The sequence below is a fragment of the Phocoena phocoena genome, chromosome 15, assembly GCF_963924675.1.
Source record: "Phocoena phocoena chromosome 15, mPhoPho1.1, whole genome shotgun sequence".
In the NCBI taxonomy this organism is placed as follows: domain Eukaryota; kingdom Metazoa; phylum Chordata; class Mammalia; order Artiodactyla; family Phocoenidae; genus Phocoena; species Phocoena phocoena.
Genome location: NC_089233.1, coordinates 2051100 through 2079099, shown reverse-complemented (window position 1 = coordinate 2079099; position 28000 = coordinate 2051100). Strand labels below are relative to the sequence as shown.

Sequence of the window (28000 nt, the reverse complement as noted above, 5' to 3'; positions counted from 1 at the left end):
TGATTTATATCTAGAAAGGTCACTCTGGCTGCGGGGTGGAAAATAGACCCTCAGAATATTTATTAAGCACCTGCCATGTGTGAGGCACGGTGCTAAGCACTGTGGGGGACATAGGCATAAATAACCTGATTTGTGCTCAGGTCACTTACAGTTTAGTTGAACCAGACAGATCAGTAAACAGCCCACTAGAATTCAGGTGGATTGAGTCAGCGACGTAGCAGGCAAAAAGCAAGAGCTTCGAAATCCTTTGGATTTGACTTCAAATCTGACTTCTTCTGGCTTTACCACTTAGTTGGTCCTTGGCCTCACTTTCCTCGTTCGTAAATGCCAGTTACATGGAAATGAAAATTATACCTACGCCCTAGGATTGCTGAGGTGCTGAAATATGTCTTTGGCAAGATGGCTGACCTAGTAAGCACTCACTTTGTGTCCACTTGGATGGGACTGGGGATCTGGACCCAGAACAGGTCACTTGGGTTCATCTTCCAAGACTGAGGAGGAGTGTGTGTGTGTGTGTGTGTGTGTGTGAGTGTGACCAGGAAGCAAGGTTCCTGTGCTGTCTCATGTAGGGTTTGGAGGTGTTAACCTGTGGCGGAGGTGTAAAACTTTCTCTCCTAGAACTTTCTCCTGTTTTATGTTTTTCTGGCCATATAGTAACAGTGAGAAACCATATCTAGAACTTAAAAGAACATCTGGCCAGCTGAGTGCTAGGCCGTTTCTCAGGCCCAGGCTGCTTCCCTGCATTCCTCTTTGCTCCTTCCCTCAGACCACGGGCGTACAGCCGAGGTCCCTTCCTTGCTGAAGCCACCACCCTCTACCTGCCAGATTTCTTGAGATGTTCCTCCCATAAGCCTAGAATTGAAAAAGGACACTCACCCATTTGGTACCCTCTTCCTTGCAGACCTTGAAAACAATCTTCCTCTTCTAGGTGTTTTACCAAGGCTGATCAGTTTGGGGAAGCAGCCAGGCTAAGTCACAGAGGTTTAAGAAGCTTCCTCCTGGTCTCAGTTCCTCACACTCGCCTCCTGGGTGAAGCTCAGCACAGCTGGAGAAGTTGTCCCATTTCCAGGGGTAGTAACTGCCTCCTCCTCCAGGAAGCCACTCTTTCTTACACACTAGGTCTGGGCAGGTCCTTTAGGCCAGAGATCCTGTCAGTGGCAGCAATGCCATTTGTTCAACTAAAATCTTGTGTGAACACAAGAGGCCAAAACATGTACATGTGCAGAACTACTGTGGGATGTGAAGTCAGGGTGGGGCCCGGATCCCCCCCGCCGCCCCCCATCTCTTTGCTCCCTGCGATAACACGAGGGTTCTTGAGGGGATCTTGACTTCTGAGGATCAGAGTTTGGAACCCATCCTAAAACACCTTTAAAATGGATAACATACCTCGGGGAAACACCAGGTTGGGTACCTTTGATCCTAGTCTGTAATCTGTTCCACTCCACAAAAGTTGCCTGAGGAATTCTTCCAGGGGACGTAACTGCTTTAGAACTGTTCTAAATTAATGGATCAGGGCCCTCTTCCTCAACAAGGAGGGGGTGGTTTGTTTCCCTGGAAGAGGTTTCTTTGAGGCCTTCTCTGTCACCAACTGGAGGAAGGAGAGAGGGGGGCAGAGCACAGCTCATGCTGGAAGTCCAGTAGGATCTGGGAGGCACTGCCTCTTCTGAATGTCTCCTGCCAACTGCGTTCTCCCCTCGGCACCCTGTGGGTGTTTCAGATCGACCAGCTCAAGCATCGATTGAATAAGATGGAGGAGGAATGCAAGCTGGAGAGGAATCAGTCGCTGAAACTAAAGAACGACATCGAGAACCGGCCCAAGAAGGAGCAAGTTCTGGAGCTGGAGCGGGAGAATGAGATGCTGAAGACCAAAATCCAGGAGCTGCAGTCCATCATCCAGGTGAGGGCCAGTGCGGGCACAGTGGGCGCAAGGGAGGATGAGGGTCGGGGACCACAGAGAATTCGTGTCGTCCTTGGGCACCTTAGTCCCTCCTCTGTCAGCGGGGGTGACCACACCACCCACTTCTCAGAGGCACGACATTATGTGAGATAAAACTTGTGGCGATGTTCCCTCGGCTGAATCATTCTGTGAAAATCACCATTCACACAAAATCACTGCCCTGGGTGCTGTGAGAAAAGTACATCCGAGAAATCTTCTTGCCTTAAAGATTCCAAGAAACTCAACTCTCAGCTCTGTGTGATTTGTTAAAACTTCAGGAGCCTCCCCCCACCTTTGCCATCACAGAATCATCTGTAGGTACCGAGGAATAATAGCCCAAAACACGTACGCAGGGAAAGAAAAAAGGCACCCGCCCCTTCCTCCGGAATGATCCCCCCCGCCCCCCAGGACTGGCTGCCTGGCGCGGAAGGCTCTCGTTCAGAGCAGAGGATGCGTCCCGGTTTAGTCGGAGAGATTAGTTGGTATTTCAGGGGAGGCATCTGGAAGGCAGATCAGCCCTCTCTTTGTTGTCACCTGTGAAGTGTGTGGAGAGGCAGCAAGTGCTCCTCTGAGCTCTGATAAGAGCCGGGGCAGAACAACAGGCATCAGGATGTTTCTGCTTCTTTCCAGGTGATAAAATTCGTAAATCATAAGCTGCTTAGGGACCCCGAGAGACAGCGACCCTTGCCTCTCTCTGCTTCCCTGGCACAAAACCTTGCGCTCGCTCAGTGTGTCGCCGGCACTTTCGTCTGCCGCCTTCCCGGGCCCCACGCTCCCTGCCCTCCCCCTGCCCCCAGCACCGTTAAACGTTCCCCCACTTACGCACTCCCCGCCCGCCCAGGCCGGGAAGCGCAGCCTGCCAGACTCGGACAAGGCCATCCTGGACATCCTGGAGCATGACCGCAAGGAGGCCCTGGAGGACCGACAGGAGCTCGTCAACAAGATCTACAACCTGCAGGAGGAGGTCCGCCAGGCGGAGGAGCTGAGGGACAAGGTGGGCCCCATGGGCGGTCGGGGCAGCACCCACCCAGCTGACACCCTCGGGCCGGGAGCCCCTGTGCACGGATGTGTGTTAGTGGAACCTCCAGAGCCCACGCTCTCTTCCAGGGACCAGGTCTGGCCCCTGGTGTAAATTCCCTGTGCGTCAGCGCGACACCCATCTCCCCCCGGCTGAAGGCCACGGGAGGGCGCACCCGGCGTCCACCCTGTCTCCCGCTCATTCCCTGGCACGTAGTAGGTCCACAGCAAATCTCCGTTGGTGGACTGGCCTTTTACCTTGGTCCCTTCTGGTCAGAGAGCTGACTCTCACAAGGTCAGGCCCTGTGGGGAGGTGCAGGCCGGCTCCGGGAAGACGCAGCCAGAAAATGGCTCTCGGCCCCGATAGGTGACCGCTTGACGCGTGTGTCGATCTCCCCCTGTGCTCGCAGTACCTGGAGGAGAAAGAGGACCTGCAGCTGAAGTGCTCGACCCTGGGGAAGGACTGCGAGATGTACAAGCACCGCATGAACACCCTAATGCTGCAGCTGGAGGAGGTAGAGCGGGAGCGCGACCAGGTACGGGCCGCCCGGGGCGGCTGCGCGGCAGGCCTGCGGGCTCCGGGCCGTGGGGTCCAGCGGGAGGTTTTGTCCGGGGCAGTGTCGTTAACTCCGCTGGAATCACTCGTGAATCCATCTTGCCTGCTTCCGTTCCCAAAGTGAATTCTATCCCAGTTCGTTTGAATAGCATGGGGGCCTGAGCTGGACCCTGGCGGCCTGGGCTTTAGAGTAAGATGGCCAGGTCCAGACCCCGTCACTCTTCAGACGCGTGGCTGCAGGCGAGCTGCCACTCCCTGGAGGCCTCGTCTGTGAAGTGGGAATGATAATAATGGCGCCACTCGCTAGGGCGGAGGGTGGGCTCCAAGAGACACAGCCGAGGCTGGACAGACGGGGGCTGTGACGTGTTGTTCAGGATGGTATCGACTGAAACACCCAAGGGTCAGGGTCCAGGAAAGGGCCAGAGGCCGTGGAACTGACACATGGGCTGGGGAGCGGGCGTCTGGGTGTGACTTGGGAGCGTCGGGGCGAAGAGCCAATCGGCCTCGTCCCTCTCCTCCTCCGGGCAGGCCTTCCATTCCCGGGACGAGGCGCAGACCCAGTACTCCCAGTGCTTAATTGAAAAGGACAAGTACAGGAAACAGATCCGCGAGCTGGAGGAGAAGAACGATGAGATGAGGATTGAGATGGTCCGGCGGGAAGCCTGCATCGTGAACCTGGAGAGCAAACTCCGGCGCCTCTCCAAGGACAGCGGCAGCCTCGAGCAGGTGGGGCTGGCCGGGCGCGTGCGCTCCCGCGAGGAAGCACACCCTTCCCTCCCGCACCCAGAGCAGCCGTGCCCCTGAACCGCGTGTGTCTGGGTCGTGATGAGTAGAAGCCGCTCATTTTGAAGCTAGAAGAGGCAGGACGAAACCCTGGCCCGGCCGCTTGCTGGCCGGGTGATCTCGGGCAAGTCACTCCCGCGTTAGAACCGCAGCTCCTCCTCGGGGGACCTCTGTCGGCCATCAGCCTGCCCCTGGGTTTCCTTAAACCCCTCTGGACGGTCATCGGGTGTAAGACGCCCTGCTCCCATTAAAGTCAGTAGGGCCTGTAAGGAAACCGTCATTTATCTCGATCTGAAGTTCAGGCACGTGTCACAGCGGGGCCCCAGGCGCCCCGAAGTGAGCGATGCCGTGATGCGGGCAGATAGATGATACTATCACTCTCGTAGCTGTGGGCTTGGGTGCCTGTGTCTGCAGGTACCGTGCTAAGTGCCCTCTGTGCCACAGGACTGCCCGCCAGGACAGTAAGATCGCTGTCTTCCTTGGCGAAGGGTAGAATCCAGACACAAGCAGCTGAGTAACTTCCCCGAGGGCATCGCTAGTCAGTCACCCAGGGAAACCGGGATCGGACCCACCCTCCCAGCCCCTCGCCCAGAGGACTCAGATCTAGTGCTGGACGCAGATCCAGGAGCGTGACATTTCAACGCAAGTGTTGTAAATTACGCATTGAAGGGGCGCTGTAGGCGCCCAGGGGTGGAGGCCTCCATTCTGTCAGGGTTCCGGGAAAGACTCCCTACAGGAGAAGCCAGCCTCGGGACCTCCATTTGGAATGCTGTCCCCGGACTTCCCCTGGCCAAGTTCTGACCCCCTTCTGGGGTTGGCTGAAGTGTCAACTTCCTCAGCTAGGCCTTCGCCGGTTCCTGATGGAAACCAGGAGCCTCTGTGTTACGCCCTCAACTTTTGCGCGTTTCCTACAGTTTGTAGTGACGCAGAAGCTCCGTGTAGGCCCCTCTGTCTGTCCAACGTGTAGCACAGGGCCAGGCACAGGGTGGACCCTCGGGGAGCATCTGCTGAATTTATGAACGAAAGCTGTGACAGCGCCTGGCTAGGTGAGGAAAGATGGGGCTGTATTCCAGCCCACGGGGACACCACGAGCAAAGGCCTGGAGGTGTGACACCCATGGCATGCCGTCGGCAGGCCGCGCTTGGCAGGTCTGTCATCCATGGAGTGGGAGGCGGGGACAGGCAGGAGGTGGGCTGGAGCGGGTAGCAGGAGGGAGCCGAGTGGGCCCGTCGGCTAGGGAGGCTGGTCGTGAGTTATTCTTGGACGTGAAGGATTTTGTGCGGGGAAGTAAGGCCAAACGCTTTGGGTTTGGAGGCAGCGTAGCGTGAGGGTGTTACGTGGCCTTGAGGGGACCAACCAGAAGTTATTTACTATTGTTGCACCTCAGCTTCAGATAACGGCTGTAAGTTACTTAGGACAGTACCTGGCCCCGTTGTTATCATTATCCAGGCATTCAGCAACATTTCTTAGATTTGTAGCTTGGGCCTAGGGCCTGAAATTGTGGATCTGGTGGTGGCGTATCAGATAAGGGGCCAACACCATCTGGGAGGCAGTTCCTCTACTACCGTAGACAGCACAGTGCGAGGGTCTGCGCCAGGGCCCCGGCGGGAGGGAGATGGGGGCGGGGGTCTCGTGAGGAGGGTGGAGCTAGCGTGATAGGTCTTGGCATCGGGGTGGACGCGGGGGTCAGGAAAGAGGAAGAGGCCATCCGGAGCTTCAAGCTTGGGTGCCCGAGGGAGTGATGGTGCCATTAGAGCTTGTTCCTGCGCGTGGTGGCAGCTCCTCCGTGCTCCGTCACGGACACGGCCTCCCCTTGTCTCCAGAGTTTGCCCAGGAACCTACCAGTGACCATCATCTCTCAGAACTTTGGGGACACCAGCCCCAGGACCAACGGTCAGGAGGCTGACGATTCTTCAACCTCAGAGGATTCGCCAGAGGACAGCCGCTACTTCCTGCCCTACCACCCGCCCAAGCGCAGGATGAACCTGAAGGGCATCCAGGTGCTTGCACGCAGCCGGGGAGGGCCATCCTGGGGCGGGGGTGGGGACCGGGGAGCTGGGGGCCCCCTGCACGCGGGGGAGGAGGCAGCTGGGCCTCACGTGGTCCTGGGGCGGGTCTCGGACCCCTGAGGCGACTGGACCGCCCTCAGCCCTGTGAACGGAAACCGTGCCAGCTCTGTGCTTCTTGCTTGTTCCGGCGAATTCTCTCATCTCCTACGAATGTAGTACAGTTCAGAGAGAGGAGAGAGAATGATCTAAGCACGATCTCCAGATTCATCTGTTTACTCAACCAGTAGGTATTGAGCGCATATCGCGTGCTTACCGACGTCAGTGGCTTGTGATGGAGCTGGAGTTACAGCACTCATCCTATCTGCTTTGCTCTGTCTCTAGCGCACTCCATCAGCTGAGGAATGAATGAATGTGACTGAGTGAATGAGACGGTCTCACACGCGGGGCCTGGCGGGGCCTCTGCTCTCCCCGCCCTCGCACACAGGGAGGGGAAGGCCTAGGGCGGCACCTCGGAGGCCGGCCTGGCACCGCCAGCACCTAAGGCCGGGGTGGCCGGGGCAGCTGCCCCGAAGCCTCGTCTGTTCCTGAAAACTCCCCCATGCCGTGCAGCCAGTTCTGCTCAGCGTCACAATACCACCCCACCTCCACTCTCAGCCCTGGTACCATCCGAGCCACGTGGCAGTGCCTCCCGTGGGGCGAGCATGTCTGTACCAGCGGCTGCCTGCGCCAGGCCGGGGGAGCCATGGCCGTGGGGCGTCCGTGGGCATCCTGCGTCCTCTGTGGTTCTTGCGGCCACGTGACGAGGGCGGCGTGGGCTCGCCTCAGTTTCCTTCTTGCCTCAGCGCCAGTGACGTGTGTCTCGGGCCTTGTTTGATTTGTGTCCTCTGTCTCCTTGCTTCCCCTCCCCTCTTTCAGCTGCAGAGGGCCAAATCCCCCATCAGCCTGAAGCGGACATCAGATCTTCAAGGTTAGTGAGACGCCCGGATCCCTCTCCTGTCTGTCACTCTGACTCTCGGTCCACCTGTTTCTCCCATCGTAGGCGTCGATCCTGCAAGGTTAACCCGGGAGGGGTCTCGGGGGCCCTGGGGCCCCGGGGCGGCAGGGTGTCCAGATGGTGATTACTGTTTGCTGTCATCGGAGAGGGCGGGAGCCCCGACCACGGAAACGTCACATCTGAGGTCCTCTCCCCGTGGGTCCGTCCGGAGCCCCGATACTTGGCCTCCCTCCCGGACTTCCGGGCAGGCAGTCCCCGGCATGGGAGGCCACCAGTTCACCCCTCAACCCCGGGTTCTCCGAGACACACTGTCCCCAGAATTCCTCTCACTCATCCTCAGCGCCACTCTGGAGCGACAGCTGGCTAGCGAGGGTTTGCCTGGGTGAACCGGGCACCTACTGTGTGCCGGGTGCTGGCAGGTCCACGTAGATGCTTCCAGAGCCCAGGTACTCGGGCAGGGCCATCGGTGAGGAGGTGGAATGTGGCCCTGGATACCCAAGAGAGCGGTTGGAAGAAGGCTGGAGAAGGATCTGTCAAGGAGGGCACGTGCAGACGGGGTCTAGAAAAGGGAGAATTGAGGCCGCTGGGCACGGCCTCCGGAAGGGCCCCCCGGGATGGAGCAGGAAGCAGAGACATGGATATGCAGCCTGGAAAGCGTGTGATACAGAAAGCTGTGCTGCCTCCTGGGCTCAGAGCAGGACGGCGCCAGGAACGAGCCCGCAGAGGTTGACGGCCAGGCCCGAGTTCACGGGCTTCATCCCTCCGAGGAGAGCAGGGCAGCCAGGGGTCCAGATCTGGGCTGCGCCTGCTGGGGACACCGGGGGAAGGGGAGCCCTAAGGTGGGGGCCGAGCCACTTCCCTGGTGGCCAGACGAGGTGTTTTAGGGACCTTGTACAGAAGGGAGGTGTAGAGGGCCTGGGGCCGGCAGAAGTGGAGAGGGCGTTTGTGCCCGGGAGAGGGAAAGGGCTGCAGTGGAGACGGAGCCTTGCCGGCTGCCTGACGTGGGGTGCTGGACCAGGGAGGGGACTGTGGTTCGTCCCCTCGAGGGCGCCGCGGACCGGGATGCACGTGCACAGCTGGCTGTGCACGTACACGCGCACGCATGTACACGCACGCGCACATACCAGCGCGTGGGGCTGTGGATGGGGAAGCTGACCGCTCCCCTGCAGCAAGACGAGGGCCGAAAGGAGTGTGCAGAAGCCCCCAGGCAGCCTCGAAGGGGCTCCAGGGGCCGCGCGGGAGGCAGCACACCCAGCCCATTGGCCCCAGTCCCCAGTCGGCCTGTTTAGTGGGGACGTTCCGGCCCCAGTTCCACCCGGAGTGCCAGCCGGGATGCCCACCTTGGCCCTCAAGACAGAAGGCATCGTCCAGCCTTGACGAGGCCGCCCTGGGCCTGTGTGGGGGGAGGGACGTGGTGGTGAAAAGACCCGGCTCTTCCTCAAGCGGAGGGGAGAGGAGGCCGCCCCCACACACACACAGGACGGCCCCAGGGACGCAGTGCCCCAGGGGCTCTCACTGACCCTGCCCTCCCCGTTTTCCCCCGCCCCTTCCGTCTGCTCCTCCTGCCCGATTCGCCGAGGACAGGGAGGGGACACGAAGAAGACGTCACGGACGCCAGCCCCAGCTCCTCTGGGTCGCTGCCCATCACCACCTCCTTCTCCAAGATGGTGAGCAGGGCCCTCAGCGCTGCTCCCCGTTCCGGCTCGGAGCTCGGGCCGGACCCCCCACCCCGGCCTCGCCCGCCCCGCGGGCCCGGCCCCCTTGCTTTCCTCGCCCAGGGCTGCAGCCCAGGCCCTGATCAATGTCTCCTGGCCTCGCAATGTATTTTCACCTTCTTGCCGCCTCCTTTCCCAATTTGACACTCGGTGGGCAGAAGAGACGGGCCTCCGCAGGGCTGCGGCGAGTGGCACAGGCGGCTGACGATCCTGCTGCCGCTTCTCAGCCCCTGGCGACTCCGGCAGCTGGAGGTGGGCAGCCGGCGGGGGCCGGAGCGGCAGAGCAAGGCCTGCCCAGCCCCTGCGCGCCTCCCTCCAGCCCACCTGGGCAGAGCGGTGTCACTCCCCCTAGCCAGGCGGCAGGAGGCGTGGGATTAGAAATTCTAACCCCGAGGGGAAGCCCTGGGAAGCTGGTCAGCCACTCCAGCATCAGGCCCTGAAGGAGAGAGACAATAAGGAATGGCCCCTGTCTGAGCCCAGCTCTGGGAGGGGAAATCCCAGGCACTCAGTTCAGGCAGCCCTTGCCAGGAGCCAGCGGGCCTCGTCTCAAAGGGCCACCCTCCAGCAGCCGAGCTGTCTGCGTGGGCCTCCGCCAGCCCCTAAGGTCTTCCCCTCGTCCAGAGCAGGTGCCCAAGGCTGGGCAGTTCTGGGGACAGAGAACCCCGCCCGTGCTGGGCACAAACAAGGACCGTCTCTCGGGCTCCCACCCGCCTCCCCGCTTCCTGTTCCCGGGGCGAGCCGATGTGCCCCAGGCTTGGTGGCTTCGGCTGCCCCAGGCTGAGCGCGAGCCTTCTTCGGCCAAGGTCGCCGCTGAGAACCAGCTTGCGGGCGCACACTGCCTGTATAGCAGGCGGGGACGCATCTGATTTAAACTTAGTCTGTGTGTATATAACATGTACGCCCGCGGAGGCGCGGCTCCCCGTAACACATCTGTGTGCGTGTCTGAAGCAGCCCCATCGAAGCCGTTCCAGCATTATGTCAATCACGGCCGAGCCGCCAGGAAACGACTCCATCGTCAGACGCTGTAAGGAAGACGCGCCTCATCGGAGGTGGGTGACAGGTGGGGGGAGGGGGCGGGACGTGTTCCTGGTGCTTGCTGTGCCGCTCGGCACTTCACTAACTCGGCAGTCCTTAAGGGAAGCTCGAGATACAGGCAGGATGGTGCCCATTTTACAGATGGGCAAGCCGAGGCTCAGAGAAGGGACACGGCTTTCCCAGGGCCCCCCAGCTAGCCAGCAAATGACGAAACCAGCATCGCTTCGCCCCCTGCTACCGAGAGATCAGCTTTCTCCATCCCATGGTTCCAGAGCTTGGCTTTTTCTGCCAAAGAGTGAGAGACCCTGTGAATGTCCCCCTCATTGCTACCGTCTCTCCCCTTTCCTCACCTCGTGGAGGCCATCAGTGTCCCCACTGTGGAGACCACAGTAGAGATATGCCTGGGCATCCAGGTGTTTCCAGTCACCAGATATTTAGCATCGTACGTTCAGAGTCAGAGGTTGGCGGTGGTTCCTAGAAGGGCCAGACCAAGGAGTGGCCGGCGGGGCTGGATCTCCATCTTGGGTCCTGCCAGCCACCTGGCTTGGGCCTCATTACTGCATCACAGGAACCACACAGGAACAGCTCAGAACTCTTGGAACACGTGCCTCACTCCCGACCTGTCCTGTCTGAGGGAGGCTCAGCTATTTGGGCCCGTCACACAATGCAGCCCGTTCGACTATAAACGCCGTTAGGCACTCTGCATCCAGGGAGAGGAATGAGTGGGAAGTAGCAGGTGGGGCTGTCGGGGACTCTGCTCAGCGGCTCTTCGTGTCCGTCCTCACACCAGCTAATGCGGCCTCTGCAGGCTCTGGGGCCGCCCTGCCCTCCCAGCAAAGCACCCAGCCTCGTGCAGCCCTCCCATGGCCCACAGCCCTCCACCCACCTGCCGACCTTCCTCTCCCGCCCATCCTGCCCTCTCAGAACCACAGCCTCTCAGACAGCCAGAACGTTCGGGAAGCCTCGCTCTCCCTTGCCCACCTGCACACACAGTCAGGAGAGCTCTCCTGTCCCCCCTTATGCCTTGCAGCACAGTTGAAGACGACAATGACAGCGGTGGCTTCGATGCCTTAGATCTTGACGGTGGGTACCCAGCAGGTCTGAGAGGCATTACAGGTGTGGCAGCCACGTCGGCCCCATCCTGACCTTCCAGCAGGGCCTGCCTGGGGCAAAGCCTGGCACACAGTAGGTCCTCAGGAAACGTGTGCAGAGTGGATTCCGAGAGGGCTCTCTGTGCACGAGGAAGACAGGCCTCCGCCCGTTGAGTGGCTCGGGCCGGGAGGCGCCTGAGGAGCCTGTCCTTTGTTCCGCAGACAGTGGGAACCATCGCGATGCTGAGTGTAGAATCCGCGTTAGGTCTGGGTTTTTAAGAAAGCATAGCTCTCGCGATCGTAGCCAAGCACTGTGATCCAGTTGCAGTGACTCTCAGCAGCTGTTTTCAGAGATGCTATTGTCGTCCTTGTTTTGCAGATGAAGAAACAGAGTCTTAGGGAGACTAAGGAGCAGTGTGGTGGAGGAGGGACTGGAAGCGGGGGGACCTCTTAAGAAGCCAGGTGTTAATTAAGCTGTTAGCCAACCTCGGCGGGACGAGTGGCAGGCATGGGGCTGGGGCCCTGGGATGGAGATGGGGCGGCAGTTAAGGTTGGTTTTCATCCCCTGAAACTGTAGGTGTGGGGCAGGCAGGCACTGGGGAGACTGGAGGGGCCGTGGTAGCCCTGAACCCGACCCACGGGCAGAGCTGGTGTGATGGAGGGGATATTCCCTCGGTCCAGCACGTTGCCACGCAGAGCCAGAAACGAAGGCTCCGTCTCCAGGGAGTAAGCATGCACGCGGCACCCGCCAGCCGCCACCCCTTGCAGCCGCGAGGCCCCTGCACCTCACCAGGCCCTGTTACAGCTGCATGGGACACAGAACCTGTGTCCCTGACTTCTTGCTGTGGCAGAGACTGTGGTGGCATAGTTGAGGACCAGTGGGGAGACCCATGCAGATTTGCAGACCTGAGCTGCTGTTTTTTTTTTTTTTTTTTGGCGGTACGCGGGCCTCTCACCGTCGTGGGGCACAGGCTCCGGACGCGCAGGCTCAGCGGCCACGGCTCACGGGCCCAGCCGCTCCGCGGAATGTGGGATCTTCCCAGACCGAGGCACGAACCCGCATCCCCTGCATTGGCAGGCGGACTCTCAACCGCTGCGCCACCAGGGAAGCCCCTATTTATTTATTTTATCATGTGTTTATTTTGGCCGCGCTGGGCCTTAGTTGCGGCATGCGGGATCTTTTAGTTGCGGCACGCAGACTCTTAGTTGCAGCATGTGGGATGTAGTTCCCAGACCAGGGATCAAACCTGGGCCCCCTGCGTTGGGAGCGTAGGGTCTTACCCACTGGTCCACCAGGGAAGTCCCCAGACCTGAGCTTCTGACTGGATGGACAGGAGGGAGAAGAACAGGAAGGGTTCCGGCTTCTCGGGAGATGGCTCGGCGCCTTGGGATGGTGGCAGCGTCCTCGGGCCCCGAGGAGCTGGCAGCATGGAGCCGGGCCCAGAATCCTCCGGGCGTGGCCCGCCAGCCCCCTCGGTGCCAGGGCTCCCACCGGCCTGCCTCCACCCCTCGCCAGCTCAGGCTGCCAGCAGATAAAATGAAAGATTAGTGGCTCTCCTTAATTGGTGACCAGCAGCAGCTTTCACCTAATGGGCACCTAATCGAGGCTGGGTGATGGGAAGAGCTCCAGGAGTTTGGAAAGGGGAGAGCTGGGAAGAGAATTCTGGGCAGCCGTCCAGAGCGTTTTGCAGTGTCGGGACAAATTCTCTCTGCAGAGAAGCCTTTGTTATCAGCCCAGAGCAGGGCTTGCAGATCTCCCGTCCCAGCGGCCTGAGCTGTGCAGGGTGGGCGTGTTTCCCTGGGGGGCTCGGGGTTCCGCCGAGTTGGGAGGAGAGGGGGCTTCCTTACTCCGTCCACACGCTGGTCCTGCAGCCCCGCCCCAGACCCGCCCCAGGCCGGTAGATGGTGGCTAGACCTGAGGTCCCCAGATGAAAATTTGGACCCCGATTCCAAAGCAGAGCAAGTGCCTGCTAATGGCGGCCCCTTTCCAGATGCCCCCTGGAGGCGGGGGAATGGCTCTGAAGGAGAGGTTGCCGGGACTGGACCCTATACCCCCCAGGGCCTCCAGGACCCGCTGACCGAGGCTGCTCCCTCATCCGGGGAGGGGGGAGGATTTGCCAGGAGGCAGAAAGGGAGGAGCCGCCTCGGCCACGTCAGGAAGGCCGCGGGCCGCCCTCCCTCCTGCTCGGGGGCCTGAAGCGTCCTTTACGCCTTCGCAGATGACAGCCACGAGCGGTTCCCCTTTGGACCTCCCTCCACCCATTCCTCCTCTTCCTCGCACCAGTCTGAGGGCCTGGACGCCTACGACCTGGAGCAGGTCAACCTCATGTTTAGGAAGTTCTCTCTAGAAAGGTACCGAGGTCACGGGAGAGGGGAGGCTGGGCTGAGGGGCAGGGCTGACGTGAAGGCTGCTCTCCCCTCGATCCCCTGCAGAGGGGACCTTCGTCCAGGGCACCCGTATTCTAGAATCAGAGTCTGGGAATCATAGTGTCCCAAAGTCCGAAATCACTACCCCTGACCCCCAGCCAGGCCCATGTAGGAAGGGGCCTGCCCGGGGCCACACAGCCCGGCAGAGGCAAGGAACGGGACTCTCGTGTCGGACCGGCCCCGGCCCCGCCCGTGACTCCCCGAAGCCCGGTGGGCTGTGCCCACGCAGCCTTCCCGGTGTGCGAGGAGGGGCCAGCAGCCCTTGCACCCGATGCAAGCAGCCGGGGCGTGTGCGACCTCCGTCTCCCGGTGGCAGTGTCTCCCGGGGCCCCTGCTTCTGGTGTGTGCTTGTGACAGCAGGAGCCGGTCGCCAGCTCTCTCCTAAGGTGGCCGCTGCTGCGACTGCCCGGGGACGCTGCAGCCCAGGCCCCGCTCTCTGGGTGTCCCGGCCGGGAGTCCTAGCCACAGCTGCCTGACCCCCGTCTTATCTCCCGACGCAGACCCTTCCGGCCGTCTGTCACGTCCGTGGGGCACGTGCGGGGCCCCGGGCCCTCGGTGCAGTACAGCACGCTGAGTGGCGACAGCCTCATCTCCCAGCTCACGCTGCTCGGGGGCAACGCGCGCGGGAGCTTCGTCCACGCGGTCAAGCCGGGCTCCCTGGCCGAGAAGGCCGGCCTCCGCGAGGGCCACCAGCTGCTGCTGGTGAGGGGCTGGGGGCTGGGGGAGGCAGCAGTTCCGGTTCCTGTGCACATCTGCTGCTGACAGCGCGGGGACCCCCACCCCCACGCCTGCATTAACCCCCAGGAGGAGGGGTTGCCAGGGGGCGGGCCTGTCAGCTCCTCTCTGGAGGCCCCTCCCCGGGCCCTTCCCTCCACGACTCTTCGCTCGTGTTCCTAGAGCCTGTGCCCAGGCACACGCACGCACACGTGCTCCGGGCGGTGGGCGGGAGGCACGTGAACCCCGTTTAAGTGCGATGCTTTCTTCCCTCAGCAGCGCTGAGCTGGTCTTTGTTGAGGAGAGGTGCTTTTGTTCCCCGGCGGGGCAGTCTCACCCCCGCAGCTCCGCTCGCCTCGCCGTGGAGCCCAAGCAGGACAATGTGTCTTTGATATCTAGCTAGAAGGCTGCATCAAAGGCGAGAAGCAGAGCGTCCCCTTGGAGACGTGCACGAAGGAGGAGGTGCACTGGACCGTCCAGAGGTGCAGTGGGCCCGTCACACTGCACTACAAGGTCAACCAGGAAGGTGAAGACCCCAGGCGGGGCGGGCGGTCCCTCCCCTCGCTCATCTGCTGGTCAGGAGGACTGAGGGGGCAGGCGTGGGGCGGGAGGGGCAGGCGCGCTGACACACGTGGGCACACACCTGCCCTGGCGCGCCTCGGGCCTCTGCCCCGCTCACGGTGGAGGCCGCACATCCAGCCGCGAGCAGACTGCCTGGCCAGCTCCCCGCTCTCTCTGCGAGGCTGAGGTTTGGTTTTTCTCTCTCGGGCTTCCCGGCCCTGACGTAGGCAGAGAGTCTGGGGTGACCGTCCCTGCACCCGCGGGCCCACTGAGCCACACCGCGGCCAGGCCATCTGCTGCAGGACAGCCGGGCCTCACCCCCTTCTCATCTGGCCCCCCAGCAGCTTTTTCAGGGTGTCTCCTCTTTCTCGACCCAGACTCCTAGGCAGCGTCTTCCTTCTCCCCAACTCTGAGTTGTCGTTCTCACCTCTGGGGTTTTTCGTGCCTGATGATCTCTGCAGCTGGATCTTGTTTTTAACCACCAGGGGCTCATGAATGTTTCAACAGAGCATAAATAGCCGCTCTCTCTCTAGCGGTTCCCCACCGCCGCCTGCTTGCCCTTCCCGGCAGTGCCCGGTCAGTGTGGAAGATAGTGATGCCCTGTCCCCAGACACAGGGCCCAGCCTTCTCCTCCTGCAGGCGGGCTCCCCCGCTCTGCCAGGCCGGCATCCCAGCCCAGGAGCAAGTCTCCGGGCGCTGCCCTGCCCACCAGCCCCGGTGCCACAGAACCCAGTACGAGCAGAGCCCCCTGGCTTTGTGTAGCAGCAGCCCTGCGTCTGGAATTCAGTGGAAGAAGGGTTCCCTCTGGCAGGATCCTGTCTGTAGGGCCCATCCTCCCGGGCGGTGGAGCCCTCAGATGGTGATTGGTGTTAACCCCGCCCAGGTGGGTGGGAAGGGCCCAACCGGGAATCCCGTCTCTCCGTGATCAGACAGGCCTGCTGGCTCCAGTCTCCCTGGCGTGTGAGGTGTGGGGCCTGTGAGACATAGCGTTTGAGGAGCTATTTCTGGGCCTGGCGATGAGGACTGTTCTAGCTTCCACCGTGTTATGGCTGTCTGCACGTGGGGCTGATTTCAGGATTTATGTTATGGATTTACGTCTTGGACGTCTGCTGAAAGTTACTGCATTTATTGTATTCATAGTTTTATGCCCTGCTTCCCTCCGAAAGGAGTCATAAAATTTCACACTAAAGGGCAATGGTGTTAACTAAGGTTAATACATGTGCCGTGGTCCTACCACTTCGGAAAACCATCCGGCGGTGTCTCCTAAAGCTGAATGTATACACAGTGACCTAGTAATTCCACTTCTGTGAATACATCCAAGGGAAATGAGTACATACGTCCACAAAGGTGTAAGAGCGGTCATAGCAGAGGTATCCGTAGTAGCTGGAAACGGGATAAATGTACACACCAGAGAAAGGATAAATCAGCACCACGTGGGATACTGTACAGCAGTGAAGAAGAACACACCGGACTTTCCGGTGGTTGGGACTTCTCCTTCCAGTGTGGCCCGGTGTGGGTTCGATCCCTGGTTGGGGAGCTGGGATCCCACATGCCTCGTGGCCAAGGAGCGGAAACATGAAACAGAGGCAGTATTCAGTGGGGACTTTGAAAACGGTCCACACCAAAAAAAAAAAAAAGAACACACGTTGCAGGCATGACGTGCAGTGAATGCCAGACACATTCTGGCAGAAGAGCACGTACCGTCTGCTTCCACGTATATGAAGCGAGGCAGAGCTCACCTGGGCTGCTGGCAGTCAGCACAGAGGTTACCCCCTGCAGGATTCTGACGTGGGCATGAGGGAAGGTTCTGAGTAGTGGTTACCCAGGTCTAGACATGTGTGAACCTCCATCGTGCGGAATGCTTAAGGGTGATGGGGTTTACTGCATGTAAGTTACCTATCAATCAAAGACAAAAATGATAAAACACAAGCACCGTGTATCGGTAGGGAGGGACATGGAGATCGCAGCAGAGGTCCTAGATTTGCTGCAACTTGGCACAAAATTTCGCTCTGAGCTTCTTGGCAGCCAAGACAAAGAGAGAAAGCCATCAGTAACTCAGCTACTTACTCGTCGGGGAGGACAGACGTTTCCCTAACCACGCCCCCGTGATGGGAGGACCGCGTCACAGGGGTGTCGTCCGCGGGGAGCCCAGGAGTGGGAGGCCCTTCACGGATGGGTTTTGCGTCTTCTCCTTCCACAGGGTACCGGAAGCTGCTGAAGGACATGGAGGAGGGCCTGATCACGTCGGGGGACTCCTTCTACATCCGGCTCAACCTGAACATCTCCAGCCAGCTGGACGCCTGCTCCATGTCCCTGAAGTGCGATGACATCGTGCACGTCCGTGACACCATGTACCAGGACAAGCACGAGTGGCTGTGTGCGCGGGTCGACCCCTTCACGGACCACGACCTGGACATGGGCACCATCCCCAGCTACAGCCGGTGAGACCGAGGGGGCCGTGCAGCTTGGCAGAGGGGCTCACGGCGGGGAGCCTCTGCCTGCCGACCAGTGACCGCCCCCCATTCCCTCCTCCTCTTTGAAGCCCCCCGGGAATGTTGCTCTCTTAAATCCCGTTGCTTCACTAAATCCCAGAGCGCCGTCTTTCCATCATTACTGGACAGCTTAGAGCCTGAGTTTATGCTTCCTGTGTTCGATGGTCATCTTTTCCGTAGCCCGTCTCCCCAGCGTCGTTCTGTAATTACACAGCAGTAGCCGCCGAGGGCTGAGCATCAGCCTGCCCCTGGTTAGACGCCCCGGACATCCATAAAGCATCCCCAGACTCTGACTCTGCTGCCCAGGCCAGCCCTGCAAGGCCAGCCTCAGTAGACCCAATTTACAGATGAGGAAACCGAGGCTCAGAGAAGTTAAGCGACTTTGCCTCAGTACCAAGATGAGTCAGTGCCAGAGGCAGGATTCAAGCCCAGATGCTCAGTGCCCAGTCCCTCCCTGGTGTACCCCTGGGGCTCAGAGCTCACACCCTGCGTAGAGCCCCCTGCCCGGGCCAGGCCCCCGCCGGCTTCCCCAGGCCCGGCCCTGGGGTCCCTCCAACCCCTGAGGCTCCGCCCTCCCCTCTCACCTCCCCAGAGCCCAGCAGCTCCTCCTGGTCAAGCTGCAGCGCCTGTTGCACCGGGGCAGCCGGGAGGAGGTGGACACGGCCCACCACACCCTGAGGGCCCTCCGGGTAGGTCACCCAGCACCCCGCCGGCTTCACACCACCTCCCGGGCCCTTTTTGGAGGGGATCCCGAGTGGGAGCCATCCGTCTCCGTGGGATGGTGGATTGCAGGGAACCGGGCTCCTTAGGGCCGCCCCCTCCAGCAGGAGCCCCACCTCTGCACCCTCCCCAGCTGCGGTGCACGCTCCCCTCGGCCGGCTCCGGTCGTTGCTGGAACAAGTCCCGAGGCCCCTCTCACCCCCTGAGCTTGCTCCCCTGTCGGGAGTGCTTTGATCCACGACGGGATCCCCGTGAGCACAGAGCGGGGCTGGGAGCCGTCTCCCGTTCTCAGCGGCATCAGTATGCCGGCGGGTCTGACCGGTTGATAAACTGATTTCAGAACACCCTGCAGCCCGAAGAACCACTTCCCACTGCGGACCCCCGGGTCAGCCCCCGCCTCTCACGAGCGAGTTTCCTTTTCGGCCAGCTCCTTCAGGTAAAGCTCTCGGAGCGCCTGCTGACCTGCAGCCACGTTTTGCCGCAGCCCTGCCCTCTCCCTACCAAGAAGAGGAGGCTGTATCAGAACAGCAGTGCTCTGTGTTTGTCCCCCACTTGCAGCTTTTCACGGCACCTTACATCTTCCGTCCCGTTTTATCCTCACGGTGACAGGTCGGTAGACAGTCTGCACCTGTTGGAAGCAAACCTCACTTTCATAAAAGATTTGAGCAAACTTAGGGCTAAAAGAAACTTAAACATCTTAGTTGCTCAAATATTAATGGAAAAGTGAGGAGAGGAAAACAAACATTCCAGATATCCAGGTCTTCAGATTGAGCATTAAATTTATATCTGAGCATCCTAGCAGCCAGGGAAGAAAGGGAAACCCAGCAGAGTCTTTATATCTTACCTGGTGCCAAAACGTTTTAGCTCTTTGGAAGCAGGAAAAATGTGTCCCTTATACTTGATTCTAAGAGGTTTTTTTTCTTTTTCTTTTTCTTTTTGGCACGGATCATTATACGAGGAACATTGAACAGCCTCGTGGGTGATGTGTTCAGAAGTGATTTCACATAAACGCAGAAGCATTCCATGCAGCCTTTTTCTCTATCCCCAGTTCACAAAAGCTGAGAGTACTATTAAGATGTAGCCCCGCAAGGATGTTCCCGTGTTGGCTCTGTGCTAATTAGGCCCCAGCAGAGCTAGTGTGTCACTCCACTGCTCCATCCTAATGTTGGAACATGGGAAACCCAGAGAAATGGTTCACAGTGTGACCCTAAAACCCACGTAGAGGCAGACAGGTAGCAGAAAGACACGGAGGTGGAAGGGAACCCTGGTGGAGTCCGAGGCACCCCTGACGGCAGGACCACGCGAGACCACACTTTTTTGTGCCCACACGTCACGCATGAGTCCAAAACCCTGAGTTTTTGGGTGACTTACTCGAAGGCCAGTTAACAACAGAGCAGGGCTGACATCCCAGCTCCCTGGACTTTCCTCCCTGCAGAGGGAGGGCGTGGAGAGTCTCAAAGTAGCCCAGGGAGTATGGTGTCCACCGCTGGGCATCCCCTTCCGCCCTCCAGGACTCAACTCTGAATGGTAGAGGGGCGCAGGCACTCCCCCGGAAGACGCGGGGTTGCCGAGGCAGGGGGTGAAGTCACCTGCACCCCCAGCCGGGTGGGCCGTTTTGGGGGCGGCCAGGGGTCTTCCACAGCCAGAGCGCTCCAGGCCTCACAGTGCCCGTGGATCCCCTAGATGTGGGTGGGATTGCAGGGGGGCTCCGTTGAGGGCCTGCTTGGGACCAGCCCTCTGGCAGCTTACGCCCAGCCGGGGAAGAGAGTGTGAACACTTGTTCGCTTCCTTGTCTACTGACGGCGCCCAGACAGCTGAAGAACTTGCGCCACCTGCTAGGTGTCCCCTGTGTTGAGAGGGGGCGTGACTGACCCAGGCGCCCGGGGCGGAGCCCGGATCTGAATGGAGGTCTCCAGAGCCCGGGTTACGCCTTCCTCCACCCCCACGCCTCTGTCCGCAGTTCGTCAGCAGGTCCGAGAACAAGTACAAGCGAATGAACAGCCACGAGCGCGTGCGCATCGTCGCGGGGAGCCCGCGGGGGAGCCTGGCCCGGTCCTCGCTGGACGCCACGAAGCTCCTGACCGAGAAGCAGGAAGGTGTGGTGCCGACCACCCAGCCCCGCCCCGCCCCATGCACGCGCGGCGGCCTCAGGGGTCTGGGCGGGCCGCGGGGGCCCCCGAGAGTGGGGCTGGGACGTCTCCTCCCTCCAAAGCAAGGGTAGCGCCTGGGGAGGAGCTGCCCGGCCCTGGCCGGGAGGACCGACAGCCGCCCGGGCGCATCCTGCCAAGTTCCCCCGACCGACGCCTGCCGTACTTGGTTTGAACCCAGACGCCCGTGTTATTTGGAGCTGTTTGCTCTGAAGCGTTTACCTATTCTCTCCCCGCTGAGCACCGACCGCCATTTATCGTGAAGCCAGCGAGGGGCCTCCCGGTGCGCAGTCCCCTGTGGAAGGCCCTGCCGGCGGCGAGCAAGCCCTCCCAGGGCCACGCTGGCCCCGGCGCTGATGGTGACGAGGGCCAGGGGCGCCTCTCCGCTCCAGCCTCAGCCCAGGCCCTCCCTGGACAGCTTAGCCCCTGGAGTGTGTTACGCGCTTCTTGCCGGCGCCTCCTGGCCCGTGAGCAGGGCCGTCTCCCTGGCCCAGCACTGTTGGCCCAGCTCCCAGAACAGAGCCCGGTCCACAGGTCACTCCGTAAACTCGCCCGCATGGCGGAAGGGCGTCCTGGGCCGCCGGCTTGTGTCGATTTGTGTGGCGGGTCTTGAGAACTAGCCCCGGGTGTCCCATCCCCACTCCCAAATGGTTTTCAAGGCCCCATGGAGCCAAGAGGGCACCTGGGCTGCCCCTGCCCCAGGCGGTACCAGCCCTCCCCTGTCCCCTCCCAGAGCTGGACCCCGAGAGCGAGCTCGGCAAGAACCTCAGCCTGATCCCCTATAGCCTGGTGCGCGCCTTCTACTGCGAGCGCCGCCGGCCTGTCCTCTTCACGCCCACCATGCTGGCCAAGGCGCTGGTCCAGAAGCTGCTCAACTCGGGGGGCGCGATGGAGTTCACCATGTGCAAGCCGGGTGAGCCCCCCTCTGCAGGCTGCCCTCCTTTCCCCTCCCCCGCCGCCTGCATCAGGGCCTCCAGAGCCGACGGAAGGGTGTGGATGGCTGGCTGCCGTGGGGCCTGTAAAGTGGGACCCTGACCTTGCCCTCAGTTGAGAAGCCTCGGGGTCTAGTGGAGGAGACGAGATTCACTTCCATGTGGCCAGAAAGGGATCAGACGTGCAGCGCTGTGGAGCCCAGGAAGCAGGGCGGGGCCTGGACGGGACAGTCGGCCCGAGACCACCTGTGCCGCCCTCAGGACTGGCCCCTCTCCCCGCAGATGTTGTCACGAGAGACGAGTTCCTCAGAAAGCAGAAGACAGAGACCATCATCTACTCCCGAGAGAAGAACCCCAACTCCTTTGAATGTGTCGTTCCCGCCCACATCGAGGCTGTGGCGGCCAAGGTGAGGCCGGCTGGAGGCTGACGGGGCTTGTGAGCCACCTGCGCCATGGAGAGGGCGATGCTCTCACCTCGCCGCGGGTGAACCTTCTTCCTCTCTCCCTCTACCACGTGCTAACGTCTCCAAGCCCTGTCCTGCGGGGTTGGAGGAACCTCCTCTGTTTCTGATGGCTTCCTGGTGGTGGTCCTCTGGTCTGCGTCGTTCAGGGATGTGTGTGCGCCTGGCGGTGATAACAGGGGCCAGAGGTAGCGAGCAAGAGGGCGACAGGCACCGTGTTCGCCAAGTGGGGGCAGTGGGCCATCAGAAGGCTTCTCGGCAGCGACGCAGAAAAGGCGTTTGTACGCAGTTTGGAGTCTGCTGGAGCCAGGCTTTGAGACCCTGGCCAGCCCTGAGCGTGGAGTTCTTCCTCGCTCCAGGGCTGGATGAAGGCGGGGTTCTCGGCCCACGAGGATGACCACGGCCCCGGAGTCTGGGACGGTGACCTGGGGGACGGCAAGGGCAGGAGTCCAGCCAGAGATTCCGAACTTGCCGCCCAGCCGATGGTCACTCCCGCCCCCTCTCACATCGTCACACGGGTCGAAGCACGGGCAGAGCTGCCGGCCCGCCTTGAAGCGTTTGTTGGGTATTAAAGCTTAGGGAATCGTGACAGCTGGAGCCGATGGACAGTGAGTGGGCAGGGCTGGAGCTGAGAACATTCTGGCTGCGAAGGGGTTCCCATCCAGGAATCCGTGCTGTTAGAAATCCAGCAGTGGCTCTGCTGGCGAGACAGGAGCGGTGGCCGGGGGCGCAGGGGCCTGGGGCTGGTTCCACCGGCACGTTCACTTTGTGAAAATGCACCGAGCTGCAGGCTTAGGAGCACGTGCACTTTGCTGTATTCAGGTTCTGTCTCAGTGCAGAGGGTTAGGTGGCACCTTCAGCAAAGCAGGGATCGTCCTTCTTCAGAAACGACGCGTTCTCAGGCCCCAGGGAGTCGTGCTTGAGAGCCCTTACATCCTCCCCGCACCATCCAGCCGCCTCACCTTCCCTGTGTTTTCCACCCACCCCGTCCTAGTACCCAGAGCGCCTCCGCAGGCAGAATAGAGGAGCAGGTGTTCTCCACACTGACTTGGGTTTTTATTAAGACTCACGCACACTGCCTGATTCACCCCGGGCTGGGTGCCGGGGCTCTGCCAGCACCCATCCCTGTGCAGGGAGAGCCAGGTCTCCGGACGGGGGGCCTTGTCTCTCAGAGGTTGGGTTCTGCCTGGCTCGTTCCCTGGTTCAGCAGGGGGGCACGCGGGGCTGTCTCGCCCCTGGCTCTGTCCCGTGGAGCCAGACCCTGCCCGGTGGACCCGCCCCAGGCACCCGCACAGGCCGAGGAGGCAATGGGCCCCCGCCGACCGCCGGCCACTGTGTCTGCAGAACAAGCACTGCCTGCTGGAAGCCGGGATCAGCTGCACCAGGGACCTGATCAAGTCCCGCATCTACCCCATCGTGCTCTTCATCCGGGTGTCGGAGAAGAACATCAAGAAGTTCAGGTAGGGCTCCGGGACCCCCCGCAGGGGCCCTAAAGCACCCCTGCACTCCCCGACCTCACCAAGCCCCTGGGGCTCCCACCAAGAACAGCTGGCTGTGTCGGGCCCACCCCCTCCCCCGAGCATCCCTTTAGTGAACCCTTAACGAAGGTCAGTCCCCGGTCCAGGGGGACACGGCCCCGACCCCTCCAGCAATGGAAACAGTAACACACGCACACACACACACACGCGCGCGCGCGCAAAACGCGTCCAGGAGGATGGGTGCCGGGAGGGATGGGGGCGCCCTGGGACCCAGGTGGTCCGGGAAGCCAGCATTGGAGCAGGACCCACCACGGCGAGGCCAGGCCGGGCAGGTGCAGAGGGCACAGCTGGCGCCCGGACCCCGAGGTGGGGATGGCCCAGAGGAGGCCAGTGTGCTGGGCAGAGCGGTGAGAGGTGACTGGGGCCGAAGGGGGTCCAGACCACACCGGGCCGTGTCGGCCACGGAAGGATGTGACGTCTCCTTCTGAGTGAGACGGGAGCTACTGACGGTTTTGAGGAGTGACTTCATCTAATGAGGGATGTAAAGGCCCCGCTGGCTGCTGCACTGAGACACAGGCATCGTGACGACCCACACGAGGGGTAGTGATGCTGGGACCACATCCTGTCTGGCGGGCGATGAGGAAAGGCCCGACTCAGGGTCCGTGTTCAAAGTCGGGCCTGTGTGATTGTTGATGGGTTAGCGGTAAGATTTGCTAGGAAGAGGAAATCAGGGTGATGCTGAGGTGGGGGAGGGGCGTGGCCTGCCTGTCACGTGGCACCATCTCTGATCCCCACCCTTCCTTGCAACACAACTGCAGCTGACACTGAGAGAGGTCAGGCCACTCCATTCTCTCCGCAAATATTTACCGAGCGCCTATTGAGTGCCAGGCCCCGGGACCCCATGAGTGAGCAAAGGAGCGCAGAGTCCCCACCTCACCACCTCCCACACGTCAGGACGTCAGGACGGCTGCTGTCCAAAACGCAGAAACTCACACCTGTTGGCCCAGATGGGGAGAGATTGGAGCCCTTGCGCACTACTGGTTGGGAACGTAAAAGGGTGCAGCTGTTGCGGAAAACTGTGAGGAGTTTCCTCGAAAATTAAAGTAGAACTACCATGTGATCCGGAAATCACGCTTCTCAGTCTCTACTCAAAAGAATCCGAAGCAGGGTCTTCGGGAGGTATTTGCACAGCCCCGTTCACAGCATCACTCACGGTAGCCGAAAGGTAGAAGCAACCCAAGTGTACGCTGACAGATAAATGGATAAACAAACTGTGGTCCATCCCTACGAGAGAACGAGATTCTGCCTTAAAAAGGAAGGAGACTGACACATGGTGAAACATGGCCGGCCCTTGAGGACGTGATGCTCAGTGAAACAAGCCAGACACAGAAGGACAGACACTTCACTTCTACGAGGTCCCTGGGGGTGGTCAGATGCACTGAGACAGACAGTAGAGGGGTGGGTGCCGGGGGTTGAGAGGCAGGGGGAAGTGATGGTTTAATGGGTCGAGTTTCAGTTTTGCAAGACGAGAAAGTTATGGAGATGGATGCACTTCGCTGCGAATAACTTACCACTGCTGAAATGTACACTTACAAGTGGTCAGGATGGGAAATTTTATTTTCCGTGTACTTTATCACAATTAAAAAGACTTTAAAGTCCCCACCTGTTAGGATTCCCTAAGGAACAGAATAAAAGGGGACAGTGCGTAAGGTGCTAAGTGGTAGAGGCTATGTGGAGAAACAAAGCGGGGAAGGCAGCGTCGGTAGGGTGCCCCGGTGGCGGGGGGGGGGGGGGGGGGGGGGGGGTGCGCGGCAGCACGGGGCGGTCCCACAGCACGGGTCCGCCCAGCCCAGCCACGCCCCTGTGCGTCTCCCTCGCCCTTCCTCGCCCGCAGGAAGATGCTGTCCCGGCCGGAGACGGAGGAGGAGTTTCTGCGCCTGTGCCGGCTGAAGGAGAAAGAGCTGGAGGCCCTGCCGTGCCTCTACGCCAGCGTGGAGGCGGACATGTGGGGCAGCGTGGAGGAGCTGCTCCGCGTCATTAAAGACAAGATCGGGGACGAGCAGCGCAAGACCGTCTGGGTGGACGAGGACCAGCTGTGAGGCGGGGGCACCGCTGAGTCCCAACGGGACTCGGGAGGGGGCTCCGAATCCCGCGGGGCCACGCCGAGGGGCGAGGGGCGTCCTGCTGCCTAGACGGCCTGGGGGCTCAGTCCTCCCGTTGAGGGAGAAGGGAGACCCTCCAGGGAGCCCCCCGGGAGCAGATGCTGGTCGGGAGGGAGCAGGGAGCGGTCCACTCCACCCAGGGCTGACCTGCTGAGTCGGCCAGCCCTGCAGGCGTGAGTCGGGAGACAGGACCCCACGAAGGACACAGAGCCAGGTCGGAGGCCAGCGGCCCCTGGAAGCCGGAACAGCAGTTGAATGTCACGCGTGGAATAGGTGTGCTGCCCGTAGGGAGGGGACCTGAAAGCCAGGCATCCCCCAGCCTTCGGGACACAGGATATGCGCATTCCCAGGCAGAAGGGGAGGGGTGCCCTGCTGTTGTTTCTCGTGCATTAAAATTTCTCCAATTCCTTGTTTTCAACCAATTGTTTAATAGTTTGCAGAGGCTTTCAGCTCTTGCACCCTTCCTCACCTACAAACCACTCCCAGCGAGCTCAGTTCAGGCCCCGTGTCATATGCGGGGTGAAGGTAGGGTGACCGTGCATCCCAGTTTTCCCAGGACAGGCCTGAGTTACAGCTGGGTTTGGGGTTGATCACTGACAGCACCCGCTCTGACTAAGATGCTTCCTGATTTGGACGATAAATTGTATCGTCACCCTGGGAAGGGCCCCCCCCCCCCCACCTTTCATAGGCTGCCGGGAAGGTCTCACTGTCTACGCCCCTGCATCCCCTGGCTGCAGCCGCAGGCTAGGCCCTCCTGACCCAGCTCCCCGGCACGTGTGCTCCGGCTCTCTGTGCAGGTAGCATCCTACGTGATGTGGCCTCGCTCCATCCTTCAGTTCAGGAAGCAGCATGTGGCCCTGCGGTGGGCTTACTGCCCACGGCCCAGGAGCCACACTCCACAGCAGACAGCAAAGGCTTTATGGGCTCTAGAACCATTCTTCTTCTTGACCCTCTCAATGCAAACTTCCTGAGTACAGACCCAACAGGCACAGCCAAACCAGGCCAGCTCCAGCCTGGCACCATGGCGAGTATTCATTCAGCAGCTGGTAGGTAGCAGGCTGGGGTTCAAACCTAGGTCTGTGTGTTCATGGGAGTTGTGGGAGCAACTGCCCGTTGATAATCCACGTCTACACTGCCTTTCTCACCAACCGAATCCTGGTTTTCTCCTGGGAAACCACGCACACAGCTAAAAGACCATAGTCCCCAGCCTCCCTGGCAGCTAGAGTAATCAAAGAAATGTAAGGCAAGGTCCAGGGTAGAGAGAAAGCAGACAAACAGCCCTTCCTCCCGTTTCCTGCCTAAAATACAGACGTGATGGCTGGATCTCCTGCAGTCATTTTGGATCTTGAGGTGCCCTTGAAGAGGGAAACCCTGCACGGAGGATGGTGGAACAGAAAGCCAGAGTCACTGATGACACTTTGCAGCCCGGGACTGGTGCTTGGGTTTCTTTTACATGAGACTGAAATAAATTTTTATCTTGTATTAAATGGCTGTTATTTTGGTTCTCAGTTACTTGCAGCCTCGAGCAATTCTTAACAGACATAGTTTTGAATTGCTTTATGGTTTCAGATACCGTGGACGTGAGTTGATGACCCTCTGGTAGGTTTTACTGAAGATATGAATTATTAATAAAAGAACTCTTAACAAATACCTCATCCTAAAACAATAGTGTGTGTCCTGTAGCAGTTTCTAGCATCTCAACTCTTAGAAATTGCATCAGCACCACAGAGCCCTGGGAGGTATGGGTTGGGGGTGGGGGGGTCCTAGGAGGGGGCCGGGTTCTCTCCTCCCCGGGATGATCCATCTCTACAGCACAGGGTCTGAGTTTACCTGGGAGTATGATGCCTTAAAAAAGTAAAAAAATTCCTCCAGGGCTTCCCTGGTGGCGCAGTGGTTAAGTATCCGCCTGCCAATGCAGGGGACACGGGTTCGAGCCGTGGTCCGGCAAGATCCCACATGCTGCGGAGCATCTAAGCCTGGGCTCCACAACTACTGAGCCCATGTGCCACAACTACTGAAGCCCGTGTGCCTAGAGCCCATGCTCTGCAACAAGAGAAGGCACTGCAGTGAGAAGCCCATGCAGCGCAACGTAGAGTAGCAATGAAGACCCAACGCAGGCAAAAATAATAAAATAAATAAATTTATTTAAAAAAAAAAAAACAAATTCCTCCAAGAGCCAGTAAGCGATGCTTCTTTCTCCAAAACGGCCCCCAGAAACAAGCTGGATGTGCTGGGTCTGAAGAGGCCATGATTCCAGAGGTCCAGCTGTGATTATTTAGGGCCAGATAAACCGCCACACGAGGAGATGCAGGAGCTGGAAGGTCTTCTGCTTCCGTCTTGTTAGGGCTCTAAGTCAAAGAGTAAATTTTCCCCAGGCCCAGGCAATCGTGTTTCCACTTGGAAACCGTGCTTCCTTGTAAGTACTTAGAGCCAAGGGGACAGACGTGACTGGAAAGGAGTCCCGGAGTAAAAGGCCTGCTGATTTATTTATATTTATTTATTTAGCTTTAGAATTCTCAGGCTTGTGCAGGATAACCAAACCCGCAAGTCGCATATAATTGGGGGGGTGGGGGGGTGGTGGACAAGAAGGGGTGAAGACAGGCCACGCTTGGAGAAAATACCTTAAAAGAATGGGTGGTGGGGTTTTTTTCCCAAGTAATTTCAGCCAGGACACAGGGCTGCAGGGTTGTATATATGTTAATCAGCTGGGGTGGGAGGAGAGAAGTGAGGGACGAGTTCCGTGCCCTGGATCACTCCTTGCACAAAAGAA

General features: G+C 59.9%; 1 protein-coding gene across 2 annotated transcripts in view; it reads left to right on the top strand.

Annotated features, from left to right (window-relative positions):
- Positions 1 to 25648, top strand: part of CARD11 (caspase recruitment domain family member 11) — a 30053-nt gene extending 4405 nt beyond the window's left edge. Inside the window, exons 4-23 of one of the 2 annotated variants that reach the window (XM_065892180.1) lie at positions 1718 to 1897; positions 2778 to 2930; positions 3364 to 3489; positions 4038 to 4235; positions 6116 to 6292; positions 7217 to 7268; positions 8880 to 8962; positions 9962 to 10059; positions 11076 to 11128; positions 13356 to 13488; positions 14064 to 14265; positions 14677 to 14803; positions 17039 to 17279; positions 17923 to 18019; positions 18391 to 18486; positions 20011 to 20146; positions 20931 to 21110; positions 21412 to 21536; positions 22935 to 23050; positions 24963 to 25648. In XM_065892180.1, coding sequence (XP_065748252.1) covers positions 1718 to 1897; positions 2778 to 2930; positions 3364 to 3489; positions 4038 to 4235; positions 6116 to 6292; positions 7217 to 7268; positions 8880 to 8962; positions 9962 to 10059; positions 11076 to 11128; positions 13356 to 13488; positions 14064 to 14265; positions 14677 to 14803; positions 17039 to 17279; positions 17923 to 18019; positions 18391 to 18486; positions 20011 to 20146; positions 20931 to 21110; positions 21412 to 21536; positions 22935 to 23050; positions 24963 to 25167 — 2778 coding nt within the window. In that variant the 3' untranslated portion in view covers positions 25168 to 25648. Of the gene's footprint in view, positions 1 to 1717; positions 1898 to 2777; positions 2931 to 3363; positions 3490 to 4037; positions 4236 to 6115; positions 6293 to 7216; positions 7269 to 8879; positions 8963 to 9958; positions 10060 to 11075; positions 11129 to 13355; positions 13489 to 14063; positions 14266 to 14676; positions 14804 to 17038; positions 17280 to 17922; positions 18020 to 18390; positions 18487 to 20010; positions 20147 to 20930; positions 21111 to 21411; positions 21537 to 22934; positions 23051 to 24962 lie in introns of both variants that reach the window. The other variant, XM_065892181.1, reaches the window with a different exon arrangement.
- The last annotated feature ends 2352 nt before the right edge of the window (positions 25649 to 28000 follow it).